General features: G+C 32.6%; 1 protein-coding gene across 1 annotated transcript in view; it reads left to right on the top strand.

The window, feature by feature from the left end:
- LOC126886447 (odorant receptor 63a-like) overlaps nt 1-21,275 on the top strand; it is a 123,561-nt gene that overhangs the window by 38,093 nt on the left and 64,193 nt on the right. Inside the window, exons 2-3 of the mRNA XM_050653387.1 lie at nt 2,351-2,742; nt 15,251-15,432. Coding sequence (XP_050509344.1) covers nt 2,351-2,742; nt 15,251-15,432 — 574 coding nt within the window. The remainder of the gene's footprint in view (nt 1-2,350; nt 2,743-15,250; nt 15,433-21,275) is intronic.

The raw sequence follows: 21,275 nt of genomic DNA, 5'->3' as shown, positions 1-21,275 counted from the left end.
ACAATTAAATAACAACGGTATAAATTAAAGTTAGACGCGATCACTCTTCAGAATCTTGAAGCTGAATGTTCGGTGTTCAATCTAAGTATCTGGGAACCTCAAAAATACTAATTTAAATATTAGTTTTTAAGCCTCGAAAATGCGTATTTTCGCATTTTTCAGATTTTAAATCGTCTATAACTCGAAAACTATCAATTTCTGAGAAATTTTACAAGATATCTTTCTTGTTAAGAATGACCCACAAAATTCAAAAATATATATTGCGGAGCAAAAAACGTGATCTTTTGTATTGTTTAAAAAATTGTTTAAACAATTTCTGCCCAAAAATTCCGCCCGGCACCCTTCAGATTTGTTTAAAGGGGACATTTTTGAATACAAAGAAACCGAATCAGATTTTTTTTAGACGGGAGCGGTCTCACCACATGGACTATATAAAGTTTTTAAAAATTTTTCTTAATAAAGAAGATCTGTAACCCTGTCGTTTTCGACATTTTTCAATATTCGCCCAGTATCTCGATAAGGTGAGGAGCTATTGATGATTTGATTGGGCAATCGTTACTTTAACGAAAAAAGGAGTCATGACATCTTAACTACTTTCTTTCTATCTCCTCTAGTTTTCGCTATACACTGGAAAACATACCAATTTGAGACACCCTGTACAGTTTGCTTTACAATATAAATATACAGTAAGGTCTCTTTTTATGCGGATTATTTTAATGCGATTTTGAAGTTGTGCGGTTTGTATTTCATCAAAAAGATTCTATTATTAACAAATAGTAGGAATTAATATTAACTATTCCCATCCAGATGTCAGTAATCTGAGGGTTTGTAATTCGGGTATTCCCCTTGTGACATGATGTATCATGTAACTATTAACATCAATCTGAGTTTCGCGTTGAAAGGTATAACCTGTAATTGTTTTGAAATTAAATTTTAATGTTTAAATATTTAAGAGTTTAAATGTTGCTGATTTCAAGTTGCAGTATAATAAACAGCACATTTTGATTTTTGGATTGAAACATTTAATTAATAGACAAGGCGGAAACAGCGGGTTCGTTGGGAAAAATATTCCCATGAGATATTTTTGCATAATCACATTCGTGAGACATCCCAGAATAAGGATCAAGAAGTCGCCCACGTGAAAAGTGGGCCAATTTTTTTTTAGCAATTTTTTTTAATCAAATTGGAAAAATCAATATTTTTGGCCCGGACTATTTTTTTTAGGTTTTTTGGACCATTCTGGACAATAAAACTCTCTTATAATTTTTCTCTAAAGTTGATCTTTTTCGAGTTATAAGAAATTTAAAATTTGAAAAACGCGAAAATGGCCATTTTTAAGACTTAATAACTCGGTTAAAAATTATTATTAAGAAAGCCAGAAAGTGACTAAATCAAAGTTTAAAGTCGCCGCTACATGATCCTGAAGAAATCTGTGTCATTAATTTACTACTAAGCTGTTATTTTTAATTACTAAAAAAGAGCGGTTAGATCATATTGACGCCGCTGTAAATGTGAGTGTGAGTAAGATGCACAATAGGACTGCTGGAATGGCTTCTCTCTCGCACTCAGAATTTACAGCGGCCGCACACGTGCATGTCGCGTATTATTATTACTTAAAAGTAACAGCTTAGTAATAAAATAATGACAAAAATTTCTTCAGGATCTTGTAGGGGTGGCTTTAAACTTTAATTTAGTCATATATTGACATTCATAATAATAACTTTTAACCGAGTTATTAAGCCTTGAAAATCGCCAGTTTTCGTTTTTTTCAATTTTAAATTGCTTTTAAGTCGAAAACGATCAACTTTAGAGAAAAATTATAAGAGACCTTTTTTGTCCAGAATGGTCCAAAAAATTTAAGAAAAAATTGTTCGGGCCAAAAATATTGATTCTTGCAATTTGATTAAAAAAAAATTGTTAAAAAAATTGGCCCACTTTTCACGTGGGCGACTTCTTGAACCTTATTCTGGGATTTCTCACGAATGTGATTATGCAAAAAAATCTCATGGGAATATTTTTCCCTTCGAACCCGCCGTTTTCGCCTTATCTATAAGTGTCGTAAAGTTTTATGTTCCATTAGAAGATATTTTTGCAATCTCAATATCGTTAGTCTGCGTTTTTAATTTCTTCTTTAAGATTTTATTTGGCCCAATGGAGACAAAAAATATCAAAGACATATAATTTTTGGTGGATAAATGTCCACCATTTTATGTGATTTTAGAAATTTACGGAACGTATCCCTACTTTTTCATTGCAAGTAAAGTCTTTTTTATGCGATTTTTTTATATGCGCTTTTCTGTGGAACTTATCCACCGCATAAAACGATACCTTACTCTAATCATTATTTTAGGCAAAGAAAATAATCGTATCGAACTTGATGTCAACTATGCTGTGTCATTTACCACGACTTACGCTTTGGTATGGGCCTATTTTGTTAAAATTAAGTCAGTATCCGCCATGTATAACTACATGTCCGACTTCGAGACATTCGGAAAGCCCTTAGATTTTGATAGAGATAACATGGATTTTAATAAATATGCCAAAATGCATTTTGTTTACTTGGAGTCTTTAATCTGGATAATTATTTTTACTTCGAATATATTTAAGAAGGAAACCTGCCACCTAGAAAACCAAGCTCGTAATATGACAGAAGTGTGTGGATTATTTACGTATACATGGACACCTTTTAATATTGACTTCTTTCCTGTTAGGGAAATTTATATGCTTGTTCAGGTTTTTGGGGTAAGTATACTCCATCTAATATACTTACCGTTGCACGTCATCCGCGTCATAGCCCGTGACGTCACATGATACCAACACGAAATATTTAGGCGGTAGGTGTGTTCTTTTTTAGAATCATTTTGCCGACTACACTGGAATTACAGCCACTAGACATATTTTATTATATACGCGTAGAAATAATATTTGAAGATTTCTATTAATGTTAACTTAAAGAAATACACAATAATATGTTTCATTTAATTTGTATAAATGGATTATAAAGCATTTTTATGAAGCACATTTGTTCGGAACACACTCTAACTGTAATGCTGCGGCCATAGTAACGTCTAATGCCGTTAATTAACGCGTTATTTGACTAACGCGTTAGATGAATGACTTAGCGCGCTAATTTGTTAATGTCATTATTAATGCCGTTAAACGTTAGACGATAGATCGGGTGTCGGTTTCTTTCGACACTACAAAGGAGTTACTCCGTTACTTGCCCTTTGTTGTGGCTACACTTGCACTGTTTCAACAAGTTCTACCTTGCAGCGCAGCAGAGTAATTTGTTTTGAAATAGGTACATACTATTCTACGAAAATGGATAGGAGTAATGAGAAAATAATTGAATTTTTAACAATGTTTGAAACAAAACCTTGTTTATGGGATCCCCGACAAAAATCACATGAAAATCGTGGTGTTCATGGTGACGCTTGTCTCGAATTGTGCAATCATTATCTTTTCTGGCGACTCCGACGGTAGAAGATTTGAAAAAGAAAAAAGACACACTTATCTGATGCTATAGGACCCACTTAAATAAATATAAAAAATCGTTAAAATGTGGCATGGGAACGAATGAGGTATACAATAAAACACGCTGATTTGCATTTGATGTCATGCATAATATATATAATACGAATTCAGAAAATAATAATTAGCTCTCATAAAATATAACAGCGTAGCAGCTTCGACTTCCATCTTGAAATTGGTGGATTAAAAAATGCGTTTTCTGCTAACTACGCGCTAAAATAAGTGTGGCCAGTCACTTTAACCCTAGAAGGACCAAGGAGGGTTAAAAAGTATCCACAACATTGCATTACATCCGATTTTATAAATAACTTTGTTCCTAAAAATCTCAAATAATTAGTAGTTGTCGGCGTACTACTGCCCTATTAGATGACATAATTAGCATTTCTATAATTTAATTCATTTTCTCATACTTTTATAAAAACTTGACAGTGGACTATAAATAATCCCCTTGAATACCTTCAACACCATCCCAAAATGGAAAGGGACGATATCATTCATATGTCAAATTAGCAAAATCTTAAAGAAAAAAGGCCAATAAGTGGGCAAAGACAACCATAGTTTGTTCAAAATGCAGGAATGTATGCGGTAAGCACAGCAAGAAGTCAAAAATGTTTCTGTATCCTACGATGATGCCAATTCCACTGAAGCCGAACACTCCGGGTAAATTATAAATTCGTATCTTTTAATTGTTCCATTAACGTCTAGGAATAATATAAAAATACAGTGGAACCTCGATAAGTCGGATTAATTGGGACCGCGACCGATCCGGGTTATCGAAAATCCGGGTTTGCCGGAGAATATGGTAAAAATAATAAAATACATATAAATAATTAACAAATACACATTATAATTACAAAAACATGAAATACATATTTATTCACACTACATCTAAATTACGTAGGTACAGTTGTATACAGTATTGTTGATTTCTTGGTAAAAAACTCAGTAAAAGTGAAAAAATGTTTGTTCTGTCTGATGAAAATCGGTCCGGGTTAGCCGGACTTCCGGGTTATCGGAGGCCGACTTAACGGGGTTCCATTGTAATATTTTTAAATTAGTTTAAATAAAGAAGCACGTTTTTGATTAATTTATGTGTGGACATTTATTGACCCTCCTTGGTCCTCGCTGTTTCTACTAAAAGGTTGGTCCTGCGAGGGTTAATGCGCAGTTTATTCCATGATTTTTGATGTGTTAATTAATACGATAATGGACGTTAGACGTTAACGTTACTGTGGCCCCAACATAATCGAACGAAGGGGATATTGTGGAATAAATTGGTAACATTTATTTGACAGTTGCGGTGATGACACTTCATATTTGTTTTTATTCTTTATTATAAGTATTTGTTTTATTATATTTACTATTTATATTATTTACTTTAACGTAAGATTATAACTTAATTCTTGTTTTCTATTTCTAAAGTTTTTATTTATTTACATTAAATATTAATTTGTTTCGTTGTATAATCCATTTCCTCAAAAATTATGTGATATATTTAATTTAAAATGAATTCAAGAGTTTTTTGTAATTGGGCAACAATTTCAACTTAGATCTCTGACGTAGATAATGACGTGCAACGGTAAGTATATTAGACGAACTGTATAAGTTCTTATTCAGAGCCCGTTTTCACTTACACAAGCACAGAGGGAGATCTACACTCTCACGAAGTTCCTCGACGAAGTACTAGGGAAAGTTGTCCGAAGTGCATCTCTACACACTTGTTCAACTTCGAGGAACACATTCGCGCGGAGAGAAACCAACTTCAAATCCTTTAACTCGGCCTACTTTCATTCGGTGGCGGTTTTTGCGAACAAGTCAAAGGAACCGAAGTCCTTATCGCCCGGCGTGAATGTGTTCCTCGCGAAGTAGAACGAGTGTGTAGTGACGAGTACTTCGGACTTCGGTCAACTTTGCCGAATTAACTTCGCCGAGAATGTGGTGCTTGCTTTAGACCTATGCCAGTGGTAATACAATTTGTATGACACTCATATTTAAGCGAGATCTTCACTCTCGCGAAGTTCCCCGACGAAGTACTAGGAAAACTTCGATCAACTTCGCGAGTAGTATAGTGGACGCTTTAGACGGATCCGTCGGAGTGAATCAAGGTCATTTGACGGATTTTTTGGCACTGCGAATAACGACGGATTTTTTGCCACTGTCTGAACGACCGGATGAGATAAGTGTGAACGAAACTGCCGACGAGACGGTACCAATTGAATATGCCTCCCTTCTAGACGCGGTTGCTTATTTATTGGTACTATTTATAACGTACATAACTTGTCGAATGCCTTCTTCCGGTTCAAGAAACATAAATATGCCGAGTGATTTCTCTTGAACTTGCTTCGCTAAAATTTGCCGACCTAAAACCTTGTAGTTATTTTTCAAGTGTTACAATTTCATTCAGTTTATGTGTTATTTAAGAGAGATATTAGGATGCTTGATCTCCATTCTTGTGATATTTTGTTTTGTTCTATATTTTTTTGGATTAGTTTTAGTAGCTGTTAGATCTGGTTGAAATGAAAAAAAAAACAGTAATTAACATCAATGGACATGGACAATTTTTGAATAACCTTTGCTACGCATATGACATTGTCCTGATAGCTGAAGGGAAAATGAACTAAAAAAATACTGAAAGAGCTAGATTCAGAAGCTAGAAATATAGGGTTAAAAATTAACTTTCAGAAAACAAAAACAACGACTAATACTTGTTTAGACAATTTATAAAATTTATTTTGTTACATTTTTTAATGTAAGCTTTGAGTTTATGATCGATGTTGCTATGGTTGACGCTAACAACAAAAAATAATATTAGAAAAATAACTCTTGTCAAGCAGCAATAAAACTCAAAATATATCCCTTTTTGCAAATGAAGTTTTTAATGTTTAAATGATTAATTCATGAATATGGTCAATCATCATTGATTAGCCCGAAGTTTATACATAATTATTCTGGTCCTTCGAGCCGGATAAGAAAATTTTTGCAGTAAATAAGGTTTACACGAGGTTACGACATTCAGTGCCAAGGAAACCGATGTCCATTTGAAAAGGTTTACACAAGGTTACGACATTCAGTGCTAAGGAAGCCGATGTCGATTTGAGGTTCATAAAACCATATACGGTAGGTGACTTTTGATTTATTGTATTTTTTGATCTGTGCAACAATGGCTGAATAAGAGTTAAAGAATTTAAAGGCAAGAAGGGGAGTAGTTAAAGGTAAACTTACAAGGTTTAAGAATTATTTTGATAAAATTAATAAGGATGATGTTTCTAAAAAATTGATCACAGATGTAGAGTTTATGTTAAGCAAGGTATTATCCTTGTATGAAGAGTTTCATGTGATTCAAGAAAAAATTGATGAACTAGAGGTGAGTAAGGATAATGAGAATGAAATTAATACTTTTGAGGCTTCGTATTTTGAATTTGTTAGTGATATGCAAACATTTTGCGATAATTTTAAAATAGAATATAATGCAGATATTGTATCAGTTCATAGTGATTCAAATAAAGAGGTTAATAATAATAGTTTTCAGGTATTATTTAAGTTACCACCTACTTCTTTATGTACTTTTAAAGGGCACTATGACTCGTGGCTCGAATATAAAGATTGTTTTCTAGCATTGGTTCACAATAATGCTTCTTTAACTTGGCATTGGTAGCTAGGTCGGTTGTTATGCGAGGGGTCGCGCGTGAGATTTTCTCCCACATATCCAACTTTTGCCTTTCTTTACAAAATTTTACAAAAAAGATGAGGTTTCATCAACGATAAAGCCATTTGCTTTAAAAAGACACGACGTTTTTCTATTTTATTATTATTATCTTTATATAAAATGTGACTATTGATGCCGCCAATATATAACATTGAAAAATATATGGTAAGTGACCATCTACAACTAACCCGTGAAACAGAATATAGGATTTTCATATCATCGACCACATCCACGGCGCCTTTTATTACATCATAAAAGGATATTATTTTAGAGAAAATCTCATATAGCGACCACTGGCGGGTTAACAGATATTAGATTTATAATAGATTTTATTATTTGCGATCTTCTCTTGAAGCAGGTCCTCAACAAATAATAAAATCTATAGAGGTTTCGTCAATAAACTATAAAATAGCTTGGCAAATGTTAACAGAGCGTTATGAGAATAAAAAACTTATTATTCACAACCACTTGAAGGCAATTTTTGATCATCCTGGTATTAATAACGAGTCTCATCTTGAACTAAGAGATTTATTTGATAATGTTACTAAACATTTACGGTCATTAAATAGTTTAGGCTTAGACACTCAAAGTTGGGATAGCATAATAATATTTATAATGTGTTCTAAATTTGATGCTACCACCAGAAGGGAATGGGAATGTTTCAAACATAAAAATGACTTACCCAGTATGACAGATTTAAATATATTTTTAAAGGAAAAATAAGGAAAAATGTCAAATGTTAGAGAAGCTTCAAATATCTTCTGGTTATACAAATAATAAAGCAAAGGTTCCCAATGTAAATTCTCGAGTTTTGCTTCTATTAAACGTCAGTCTAGTGTCAAATGTGACTTTTGTCAAAATGATCATCCGATATATAAATGCGATGCATTTTTAAAATTAAATATACTTAAATGAGAGAATCTCGGCTGCTAAAGGATTAAATTTGTGTTTAAATTGTTTAAGGAATTCACATCCTACATGGAAATGCAAGTTACAAAAGTGTATAAAATGTCATAAATTGCATAATTCATTATTGCATTTAAATAATGTCAACGCTAATGTTTCTAGAAATATGGCTACTACTGATTCAATCGATACGAATCAACATCGAACAGGATCGAATTCAAATATCGACATAATCGATAACTGTATTGAACGCTCAGACAACGATCAACGTCAGCTAAGTTCTTCTCTTCATGTTTCCAAAGACGTTGCCAATTCCTATGAGATTTCTGAGGTTTTATTGTCGACGGTCTTAGTTCGCATTGTAGATGGAAATAAATCGATTGTTTGTCGTGGATTATTGAATAGCGGTTCTCAGAGTAGTTTTATTAGTGAGAAAATTTGTAAATTATTAGATTTAAAATGTCAAAAGGTAGAACATTTGGTCAAGGGTGTTGGAGAGGCGCTAGCAAAAATTAATAAAGAAACGATTGTCACGTTAAGTTCTTGCCAAGGAGAATTTACTATGGATACTCATTGTTTGGTTATTCCCAATATTACGGGAAAGTTACCGAGCAGGCCTTTCAATAAAAATTATTTAAAAATTCCCTTAGATTTAAAGTTGGCAGATCCAGATTTTTATGTATCTGGATGATATAGATTTATTGCTAGGTTCGAGTATATTTTGGTCTGTTTTGTTAGGAGGTAAAACGTCTTTAGGTCCAAATATGCCGATTTTGCAAAATACAAAATTTGGTTGGATAATTGCTGGAAATTTATACCTTAATTCCCTAGAACCTAAAAATTCTCATACATTTTTTAATGTTAATTCTTATAATGAATCAATAAATAATCAATTAGTAAAGTTCTGGGAGATTGAAGAATTGGGTTCATCAAAAAAATATTGTCAAATGAAGAAATGTTTTGCGAAAATTATTTTAAGGAAACGGTTAGAAAAAATTCTTCAGGAAGGTATGTAATTAAAATCCCATTTAAAGATACAATAAATGAATTAGGGGATTCTAAAACTATGGCGTTGCATAGATTTGACTTATTGGAAAAACGTTTAAACAAAAATAAAGATTTGAATGGTATGTATGTTACTTTTATGAATGAGTATATGGAATTGGGACATATGTCGGAGACGGATTTTAACAATGATAACGGATATTTATTTTTTACCGCATCATGCTGGGGTAAAACATTCTAGTTTAACGACTAAATGTCGTGTAGTCTTTGATGGTTCTGCAAAATCAAGTTCAGGTCTGTCTATAAATGATGTGCAATATATAGGTTCATCTCTTCAACAAGATATATTTTCAATTCTTCTAAGGTTTCGTCTACACAAGTATTTTATAAGCGGTGATATATCAAAAATGTATCGTCAAGTTTTAGTGGACGAAGATGATTGTCAATTTCAAAAAATAATTTGGCGTGCAGACTCAAATGAAGGACTAAAATGTTATAAGTTAAATACTGTTACATACGGTACCACATCTGCTCCGTATATTGCTGTTAGGAGTTTGTTACAAGTAGCTGAAGATAATAAGCATGATTATCCATTAGCATCAAAAATAATTAAGCGCGACTTCTATATGGATGACTTGCTCAGTTCCTCAGATACTAAAGAAGAAATAATAAAGGTACAGAAAGATGTTTCGAAAGTTTTAGCTGATTCAGGGTTTGAATTACGAAAATGGCTTTGTAATGAACCAAATATAGTTAAAGAATTTAACACTAATAATGATTTAGATGTTGCTGTACTTCCATTAGGTGAGCAAAATAAAATGTTAGGGATCTATTGGGATCTACAGAATGATTTTATTGGATATAAAATAAATATTGATTTTTCTATTGAACCACGTTAATGGAATAAACGCTGTATTCTGTCGGTAATTTGTCAGAATGTACCGGAAACAAAGGTTGTTTCTTGTGTTGCTGTTAATGACTTTAATTTGGTTAACTATCTGTTAGAGCATTTTTCTTCATTGAACAAAATTTTAAGGATTTTAGCATATATTTTACGATGTTGTAATAATTGTAAAGTTAATAATAAATCAAATAGAAAGACTGGTGTACTAACACTAGAAGAGATTGAAGCAGCTCTAGCATTAGCAATAAATTCTGTTCAAAGAGAATGTTTTCCATTAGAATACAAGAGTCTAATGAATAATAAAGAAATACCAAATAAAAGTAAAATTATTTCTTTGAATCCTTTTATTCATGAAAGGTTACTAAAGGTTGGTGGACGTTTAAGAAATAGTAATATTCCGTTTGACAGCAAACACCAAATTATTTTACCAAATAATCATGTTTTAACAAAAAGAATTTTATTAAATGAACATGAACGTTTGCTTCATTGTGGTGTTCAACAATTAATTTTTTCATTGAGGCAAAAATACTGGCCTATTTCAGCTCGTAAATATGTTATAAATAAATGTATAGCTTGCTTTAAAATTAAGCCAAAACCTCTAAACTATTTAATGGGTGATTTGCCCCAGAATCGGGTAAATAGTTTTTCAGTTTTTCAAAATGTAGGTACTGATTATGGTAGTCCTTTCCTTATCAAGGATCGCAAAACTAGAGGTGATAAATTAACCAAAGGTTATATGTGTATTTTTATTTGCATGTGTACTAAGGCTGTACACATTGAGTTAGTGTCAGATCTTACCACTGATGCGTTTTTAGCAAGCTTCAAAAGATTTATAAGTAGAAGAGGAAGACCTTGTAATATTTATTCTGATAATGGTTCAAATTACATAGGTGCAAACAAGGAAATAAATACTGTTTATGAATTTTTAGAAAAATCATCTGACTCGATTTCTCAAAGTCTGTTACATGAAAAAATAAAATGGTATTTTATACCTGCAAATTCTCCAACGTTTAGGGGTTTATGGGAAGCGGGAATAAAAAGTATTAAGTCTCATCTAAAAAGAGTAATGGGTTGTCGATCTTTGACTTTTGAAGAATTTAGTACATTGTTGCATCAGGTGGAAGGTATATTGAATTCTAGGCCACTTTGTCCTATTTCCGGCGATCCTGATGATAGCACTGCCTTGACGCCAGCGCACTTTATCATTGGACGTACCTTAACTATGTTGCCAGAGTGTGATATCACTCATGTTCCTGAGAACCGTCTCGACAAATGGCAATCTATACAATTAATGGTTCAACAACTATGGTCAAGATGGCAACTAGAGTACTTGAACGAGCTACAAATGCGTCAGAAATGGAGATCTAATTGCCACCAAATGTTAAAGCTAGGATCTCTGGTGCTGATAAAAGACGACAGGGCTCCTCCACTTCAATGGCCTCTTGGACGAGTGACAGAAATGCATCCAGGTCCAGATGGAGTTACTAGAGTTGTGACTGTTAGAGTGCGTGGTAATGAAACAAAAGAGCACTCAATCGTGTATGTGTTTTGCCAATAGACTGTTAATTTTATTTGTGTTTTGTATGTTAATTTGTTAGTTCTGTACGTTTTTGAAAGAACTGCGTCCTTTCAAGGGGGCCGGTATGTTTAGACAATTTATAAAATTTATTTTGTTACATTTTATAATGTAAGCTTTGATTTTATGATCGATGTTGTTATGGTTGACGCTAACAACAAAAAATAATATTAGAAAAGTAACTCTTGTCAAGCAGCAATAAAACTCAAAATATATCCCTTTTTGCAAATGAAGTTTTTAATGTTTAAATGATTAATTCATGAATATGGTCAATCATCATTGATTAGCCCGAAGTTTATACATACTAATGAAAACTGTACAATAACTATTCAAAATGAAGAAATCCAACAAGTGCAAAAGTATATCTGGGTCAAGTATTTAGGCCTAGCAAGGAGAACCAAACATCGGAGGTGATCATGAGAATCAGATTGGCATGGGTAGCGTTTGGAAAGCTCAACTACATTCTCAAAAATAAAATATACCTGAAATACCTAAAAACAAAAGTCTACAACCAATGTGTATTGACTGTATTGACATATGGAGCGCAAAAATGGACACTGACAAGAAATACCATGGATAAGGTATTACAAACAGAAAAGGGCCATGGAAAGAAAAATGTTACAAGTAAATCTGAAGGATAAGAAAAGAAACGAATGGATAAGAAAAATCACTAAGGTCACTCTTACGAAAAAATAGCAGAACTGAAATGAAAATTCGCTGGGCACAATGCAGGGCAAAGGGACGGCAGATGGAATAACCAAATACTTCACTGGAGACCCATCTGAGACCCATCGGCAATACCGAAGACCCATCTCAAATGAGATGGTCGACGACATCAAAAAACATTCTGGTTCCAAATTGATGAGTATAGTCCAGGACAGAGAATCCTGGAGAGAATACGGGGAGGTCTACGTTCAAAAATGGGCGAAATAGGCTACAGGTAGATAGATAGATAGATCTGGTCCTCCGTATTTTAGGAATTCATTCGGTATTCTATCCTCTCCTGGTGATTTTCTATTTTTTAATTTCCTTAATGGTTCGTTTACCTCCCATTCGTCAATGTTGATTTTTTCGTTTGTCGTCACTTCTGTAGTCGAGGAAATGAAGCATTTTGGCTCTCAATTTTTTCGTCCAGCATGGATTTACTTGAAATTTTCACAGAAGGTAGGGAATAGTCCAAGGATCATTTTCTATATCATGCCGCTGTACGCTAAAACCTTGGGGGTGGTTGCCATCCCATCTCGGGGTCGGGAATTTTTTATTACATTTTAACTATGTAAATCAGTGTAAAAAGTAATTCTAAGAAAAAAATGTTTTTGACATTTTCTTTGTAAAACTAATATTTTCGAGTTATTCGCGCTTGAAAGTAACAGTTTTTCGATAAAAAAATCGACTTTTTTAGAGGATTTCTTGAGAATACCGCGAAAAATATGCATGTGAATCAAAAAAACTGTAGATATCAAAATTGTATCTTTTAGAAACACAAACCAAATTCTTTTACTGTAATATCTTTAAGCCAATACAAACCAAGATACGGCATGATAAAAGTTAGCTTTTTTTGTCAAATGCATAATTTGAAATATTTAAAGTAAAACAACGGAAAAATTTGCATTTTTCGAGGAAAACTTAAATAAGCTTTTTTCAAGTACACAGTTAGGCCTTTTAAAAAATAATAATAAAAAGTTTCTAGCCTGAAAATTAAGCGACTTATGATAAAAAAAAGGTCGGTACCTGCTTTTCTCTATGAAGAAATCAGTGAAAACAACCCCCTAACTACCCTCCTATTTAAAAATGGGTCTTCACCTTTCAGTAATTCCTTTTATATTTATATTATCAATACACCCAAGAAGTTTGACCTATTTAAAAGGTCTAATTTTAGAAAAAATGGAGTTTTTTTCACCTTTTACTTCAAAATATCTCCGAAAATACTGGATATACGAAAAAAATGGCTAACTACCAAATTGTAGCTTCTTTAGTAGCCAAAATTACCTTGTACACAGATTTTCATTACAGTGAACAGTTAGCGAGATATAGCTGTTTAAACCTCTATTTACGAGCAAACACCCCCTTATTCGAGCCTTTTAAACCTACCCTAATTAAAAACTAAGGGATCTTACGGAATTTAGTATACACAGTCTTATAACTCTTCAAAAATCCTACAAAGTTATTTTTGAAAAATCTTTTTATCACCAAAAATAAAGGAGCTATGTTTATAAAACGATTTTTTTTTTCGAAAAATTCGGATAGTCCGCTTATGGATAATTTTCAGTGTATGTATAATACCACAGAACCGGTTCGTATACTGGAAGATGACTAAAAAACTATTTGTATCTGTATTTGTACATATTTGTAAATTCGTATTTTTGTGTAAATAAATGTTTTTGTAATTCTTTAATTCTACTTTTTTTTCTGTATAGATCTATTAAAATATCTACTCATAAAAACTGTAATGTTATTAGGGTGGTTTTAAAGTTTGAAATATTATGATATTATATCCTAAAGTATAAAACAATAATTATTTAACCAATCAAAGCCAAATTTTACCCAAATTAAAGTTTACAATGTTTTTATATAATTTTTGACAATAAGGGGTAGTTTACACCCCTAAAAATAATCAACGTCCTTAAGCATGATATAGAATATGAAGTAGCGGGTGAGATGATCCTAATTCCAAATTTTTATGTAAATCGATGCAAGCCGAAATTATTCTTTTTTAGGATAAGTAAATTTTTTATATATAGCTCCAACAAGGGTGGTTTTAAGGGTTGAAATATTATGATAGTATATCTTAAAGCATAAAACAATCATTATGTAACTAATAAGAACCAAATGTTGACAATATTAAAGTTTAAAATGTTATTTTATAATTTTTTACAATTAGGGGTAGTTTTCACCCTTAAGAAACCAAAAGCGTACAACGGCTCAATATAGAAAATGAACTAGAGGGTGTAATGAGCCTAATCCCAAATTTTTGTACAAATCAATGCTGGACGAAAAAATTGCGAGGTTTTGCCATTTTTTCAGCTTTATTTCCTCGACTACTGGTGTATGTATGTAGGTGATTCATTTTGGTCACACTTAGCAAATAGGGATCGAAAGTAGTCTACCCACGTTTCCATCTGAATGTTCTTCGTTATTATTCGTTCGTTCATGTTTTTTGTTTGTCCTTGATCGTTCTCCATATCTTTTTTGTATTCTGTATAAGTCATGTTTCATCTGAGAAGCTCTGCCAGTGTTCCCTTTTTATTTGCCTGACTAAAGTATTGGTTTCATTTCGGGTTCATTTATAGTGGTTTTATGTCTATTGTATTTGTTATCTTTTGTACTACTTACAAAAAAGTCTTTCTTCTTTTCTTCATATTTGTTCTTTCTTATAAACCATGAGATTTTCTTCTTTGATATGTTCGTTAATAGTGTTCCTTACTTTCCTCTCTCCAAGTGATTCTGTTGCTACGTTAATTATTATGCTATTTTTGAGATTTTCCCAGCTTTCCTCGATGTTATCGTTTTATTTTTCAGTACTACCTTTTATGTAAATTGTCCTACTTTTCTTAATATTTTGTTACATACCCAAAATTAGTTTTAATCGATTTGAAATACTAAATTTTAGTTATTTTAATAGGTTCATCACTTATATATGGTTGCTGGATTAATGGCTTGGCTAGTCTTTGAAACCACCCATCACATTGTTGTAAGAATTAGACATGTAAAGCATGTGATAATTGAGGCATTAGCTGAGAAAGATCCTGTAATTAGAAGAGACCGATTTCGAGGTGCTGTACAATATCACAATTCTCTTTTTGGGTAAGAATTCATGTTACTGAAAAATTTAAAATTCAGTTAAAGTAAGAAATATAAATATTTTGTTCTATTTTTACTGAAGAAGTAAAATAAAGCGTAATAATATTCACGAGGAAAAATTTTTGAAGTTATACTTCTTTAGGCGCGATTTCATTGAGGGTGAAATTTTATTAATCTGTGCGCATGCGCACACCGACCGTATGGTATTAGTCGTTATACGGGCTCTGATTGGGTGTTGAAATGATCTGTCAATAATTGTTCAATATGGAGGTTATCGGTAAACAAAAATATTGTATATATTAGTTTTTATTTTTGTGAGGACAGAAATAAAATCAAATTTATAATTATAGTGACTTTTTAAATAGTTTTGAAATGCCGCAGGTACGTAATTCTAAATGTTTCAGTTGTATTCCAATAAAAAATTATCTTCATACCTATCTATTTGGAAAATGTAAAAAAATAATGTAGTTACCTATTAGTAGGCAATGCTTTAATTTACATAATCTGATTACGAACAAACTTTCTACAAATCTTCATCTAATATATCGTTTTCTTACTCTATATTTTGTTGTATTTTAATTCGACAAAAAGGACTGTCAAACTAACGTCAGAACGTGTATGTATCGATCCGTAAATTGGTGCCGAAATTTGTAATTATTACTGTAAATACTAGTTATTAAAATTAGTTTTCGCTCAAATAGTGACTAATAACAATTGTGTTACGTGTTCGTCATCAAGAACAAGCTGTAACTTCAGTCAGTAATGTCTAGTTGCACCAACAGATCTTAAGTTCCAGATTAGCTAAGCTCTACTTATAAATAGGGCCTCCTTGAGTATCACTTACGTTGCACCATAATTTTAGATTCTTACCTTATTATCAATTATATCTATTATTATATTATGGTATTCTTATTGTAATATAATATAATTATATTATATTAATTCTTATGATATTCTCGACTTAAGCTTAAGATCTATTGGTGCAACCGAGCATAAGAGATGTTTTACTTAATAATCTTCCAACTTAAACACAGTCAGTGTCAAACTGTCAATAGTTTTTCACTATTGCTATCCGGTCCCAACGGACGCCAACGGTTAGGCAACCGGTATTGCAGTAATGTATCCAAGGTTATCACTTATTTCCAGACATCCAAAGCGTTAATATAAACAAATTTAAGTTACTTTTGACTACATGAGTAACAATTTAAATCAATGTTCCCCCACTGTTAGCAACACCATGTCTGGACCCAATTCTTCCAGTAATCTTACTAGTTCATATGCAACTGCTACTATGACTAAACAACGTCCGAAGTATCCCAAGAAGACCGAAGCAATTTTATAATTAGTTGTACGTCTCTATAGTATCCAATTATTGTATATCCAATTTTTTTTTTCTTCATAATTTTTACCTAATGTTATTTAAGATTTAGAAATTAACTGTTATAATAATTAGATTTAAGTCCTTATTGTAATTAATTATTGTATAACCCATATTGTTTGTGTCAATGGCCATTGCTGCCGAGACACATAAATTTAAATAAAAAAAAATTCGACAAAAATCAAAGTAATAATTTGATTAAATTCATATAAATAAACAAAATGTCAAAAAGTTTATGGTGTAAACGTTTAGTTTGTGTATATTCCCACATGACGTATACGCGAAGGTAGTGCAGTGGGAAATCACTTCGACATTCGTACGGCGCGATAGACGTGAAGTGAGTTCAAGCCCCAAGCAAGTTGTTATTTTTTTATTTTTTTTTTATAGATTTTATGATTGTAAGTATAATATTATATAATTTTTTTTCAGAAAATACTTATTTAATTAAAATTTTTGGCAACAATTATTGTTCAGAAATCATTTGTGGCATTTTTCAATGTGTTTGTGTGTGTTTTATCCTTTTATTTTTTTAATTTTTGGTATTGTTTTAATAAAAATTTTTGGAAAGTAGTAGAGAAACTGTTTAAAGTATATTCATTTCGTTGAAATCATATAATAGAGGTATAACTTCTTACGTGCGTACAAAGTACACACATTCTTTTTTTTTTTCTGTAGTTGGCTGTATACCACTTATTACAAAAATCCATAAAATCCTTTATAAAAGGTATATTTGTTAAAATCCCTATACAGGGCTACATCACAGAACAGAACTAATTTTCGATCGGATACATTGAGCTCGAATCTGACTTGTTCACATCTAGGGCAGTCAGTGAGGGTATTTGGCTCCGAATTCCATCCTACTACATAGATTTACTTGATATTTTCACAGTAAGTAGGGAATAGCTCAAGAAACAAAGTCTACCCTATGCCGATGTGCGCTTTTATCTTGGAGGTGGTTCCCACCCCTTCTCGGGGGTGAAAAATGTTTTGGTTAAAATAGCCACGGAAGAGGCTACAGAACCTAATTTTAAGCAAAAGCTGTTCTATAATTATTTTTTGAAAACTCAATACTTTTTGAGTTATTCGTGGTTGAAAATTGGCCATTTTCATTGAAAAATGACACCTTTTCGGACGGATTTTTGCGAATACCTTAAAAACTATGCATCTAACAAAAAAACCATATCAAATATTTCTGTAGGTTATAAAAAAACAAAGAGATTAGTTCCTTCATAAATCATCTAGTTAAAATACAAAGAGGGATATGGTAGGTAAGAAGAGTTTGTTTTTTTGCTGCATGCTCAAGTCGTTGTATTCCACTTGAAATAATAGAGAAACTGTCGATTTCAGGTGTATAATGATACTAATAACTTTTGTAGTGCTTGAAAAGACCTTTAAAATGAGCAATACTAAAAGTCGATTACATTCAAACTAAGCGAGATATTCTGCAAAAAAGTTGATGACTAATGTATTTTAAGAAGAAATGAAAAGTATATTTATCCCCTCATCCATCAGAATTTATATACATCGTTTTCCTTCTACAATACTTTTTATTATAGTACTATTTTTATGTTCAAAAAGTTGGACTGGATTAAAATGAATGGTTTTTGAAAAAAAAAATAAGATCAAATTAGAGAGCGCATTTTTAAATTTTCTTAAAAATCTTCCTTTTCCTCCATGTAACTCGAAAAAGATAAGAGATACGAAAAAAGATGCCACACAAAAAATATAGGGCTTTTTCAGATAAAAATTTCATTTTTATTTTTCATTACTGTATCTCTTATCATTTTCAAGTTACATGGAGAAAAAGGAAGATTTTAAAGAAAAAATGCGCTCTATAATTTGATCTTTCCTTTTCAAAAATCATTCATTTTAAACCCGTCCAACTTTTTGAACATAGAAATAACACTATAATAAAAGGTATTGTGGAAGGAAAACGATGCATTTACATTTTGGTGGATGAGGGTTCAAATTACTTCTCATTTTTTCTTAAAATACATTAGTTATCAATTTTGTTTGCAGCATATCTCGCTTAGTTTTAATGTAATGGACCTTTAATATAGCTCATTTTAAAGGTCTTTTCAAGCACTACAAAAGGTATTAGTAGCATTACACACCTAAAATCGACCGTTTCTCTGTTATTTCAAGTTGAATACACCAATTTGAGAATGTACCAAAAAACAAACTATTTTCACCTATCATTATCTCTTTTTGTAGTAAAACTAAAGATTTATAGGCAAGTGTCTCTTTGTTTTTTTATACTCTACAAAAATGTTTACTATAGTTTTTTTAGTTAGATGCATAGTTTTTAAGGTATTCGCAAAAACCCGTTCGAAAATGTATTATGTTTCAATGAAAATGGCCAATTTTCAACCACGAATATCTCAAAAAGTATTGAGTTTTCAAAAAAAAAATATAGAACAGTTTTTGCTTAGAATTAGGTTCTCTAGCGAATTCCGAGGTAATTTTAACCAAAAACTTTTCCACCCCTAAGAAGGGATGGGAACCACCCCCAAGATAAAAGCACACATCGGCATAGGGTAGACTTTGAATTAGGAGATAAGTAGAGGCTAGGCCCAAAATTTCATTAAACTCCATGCAGTAGGATAGAATTCGGAGGTAATATCCTATTCTTGCTCCCATTGACTGGCGTAATCATGACTATGGTAGCAAGTGGCTCTAATAGCGGAAATTCTGAAGGATGACATGACGGAAATGACAGTTCCACAGGAAGGTAAAATTTATGTTAGTTATGTGAAATCTATTGTAAAGCTTGTTAAATTACGAAACAGTGACAACAGTCACTCCCACTGTGGTAAATAATCCGTTAAAATGAAAATAAACTTGATGTGATAGTTAGAATGTTTGCAATGAAAGTGAAAGTCAAACCACATTACACGTTAGATCGAAAATTTAAAAAACGATATTAAGCCCTCTTGTGTGTACACTTAGGGTGTAGAAAAGCAATTTTATGTTGATTTTAAGTTATCGATTTTATTCCAATAGTTGGTAGTTGTTAGAGTATCTGTAAGTTCAATAAAAGATTACAGTGGGGGTGACAGAAGTGTAAAAAAGTCTCATAATCTAGAAGAGATGTACAAGACAAGCTCAGACTCACGTGACTAATTTCCAAGGACCCTGCAGGCTACTCTGAACTCTAAGGGTTCGACAAAACAAACCGTCATTAGATGTAGTTAACCATAGAGAAGAGACCTAGAAAGAGTAGTGAGACTATTAGATTTGTTTATAGTATGAATAGATGGGGTGAAAATAGTCATAGCTAGTATATGGATGAAAATTTAGAGATGGAGATGTATACGGATGATGATAGCAGATGACAGTTTGTATGTGTATCATTGGATAGATGATAGTAGTTTAATGGATAGAGATGAAAATAGAAAGAAAACCATTGTGGATTGTACCAAATCAACTGTAAATGTGACTATAGGAAAGTGAAGGAAGTAATAAATGGGTGGAAAGTAATACTGTAATTAAGAAAGGAGCTAAGAAAAGAGTTGTCGATGAAGTGGATGGAAATCCCGGTTGATCGAAACATGGCGGTTGACACAGTTCGGACTTTTTTGTTTTTCTTCGACTATTTCTAGGTCCTCGTACAAGTCCAACTTTCTGGGATATTCAGAGTATGAGTTTTCTCTTTAAGATGTTGTGAAAAGGTAGAGGTGTTCTCTCTTTTGGTGTGTTTAAGAGAGCGAGAAGCAAGTAATCTACAAGTTCTTCACATGTAAGTGGCATCACAGTCAGAACATTGCAGTTTATAAACACCACTACGATTCATATAGTTGCTACTATCTTTGGAGTTGGATAGAGACTGTCCTAAATTGTTGGATACCTTAAAAGAAATTCGAACGTTATCTACTGATCTGGTACACCTCCGAAGCTTCTAAAATTTGTAAGCCATAACGGATGCTGAGACTAAGGAAGATGAGGGAATTTTACAATTTTTAATTCACGTCCCATCTTTATGCTACACGTTTTTTGCTAGCAGTTGCCGCTAGGGCATCCCTGCCATTTCGTTCGTTGCAATCCATGACTGCACGCCGGGCTTTGTCCTAGTTGGGTCAGAGAGAGCAGCATATGTGCCTCCTGATTAGAGACTAATAAGTTTCGAAACCGGTAGAGGTGCTTGCTGCACTCTCTGATTGGACTAGAATAATGATGCGGCTGTAGTTTCGTGTTGCAACAAAATTAAAAAAGGTTATTCATTTTTGATGAACACTATTCGTTCGCCTGTGCCGCTTGGGTATCAGATCGACATTAATATTCTTCTTCTTATTTTTGTATATACATGGCTCTGTCTGTTTTTTCAATGTGCCTCTAGTAAGTTGTCGTTCCATCGTTTTCGTGGTCTTCCCACTGATCGTCTTCCTATTGGGGAACCATTTCTCGCTGTCCTGACCAGGTACTCCATTTGTTGTCATTCGGCTTATGTGGTCATTCCATTCTATTCTTT

The sequence above is a fragment of the Diabrotica virgifera genome, chromosome 6, assembly GCF_917563875.1.
Source record: "Diabrotica virgifera virgifera chromosome 6, PGI_DIABVI_V3a".
Lineage (NCBI taxonomy): Eukaryota > Metazoa > Arthropoda > Insecta > Coleoptera > Chrysomelidae > Diabrotica > Diabrotica virgifera.
This window is presented reverse-complemented; position numbering and strand designations above follow the sequence as displayed.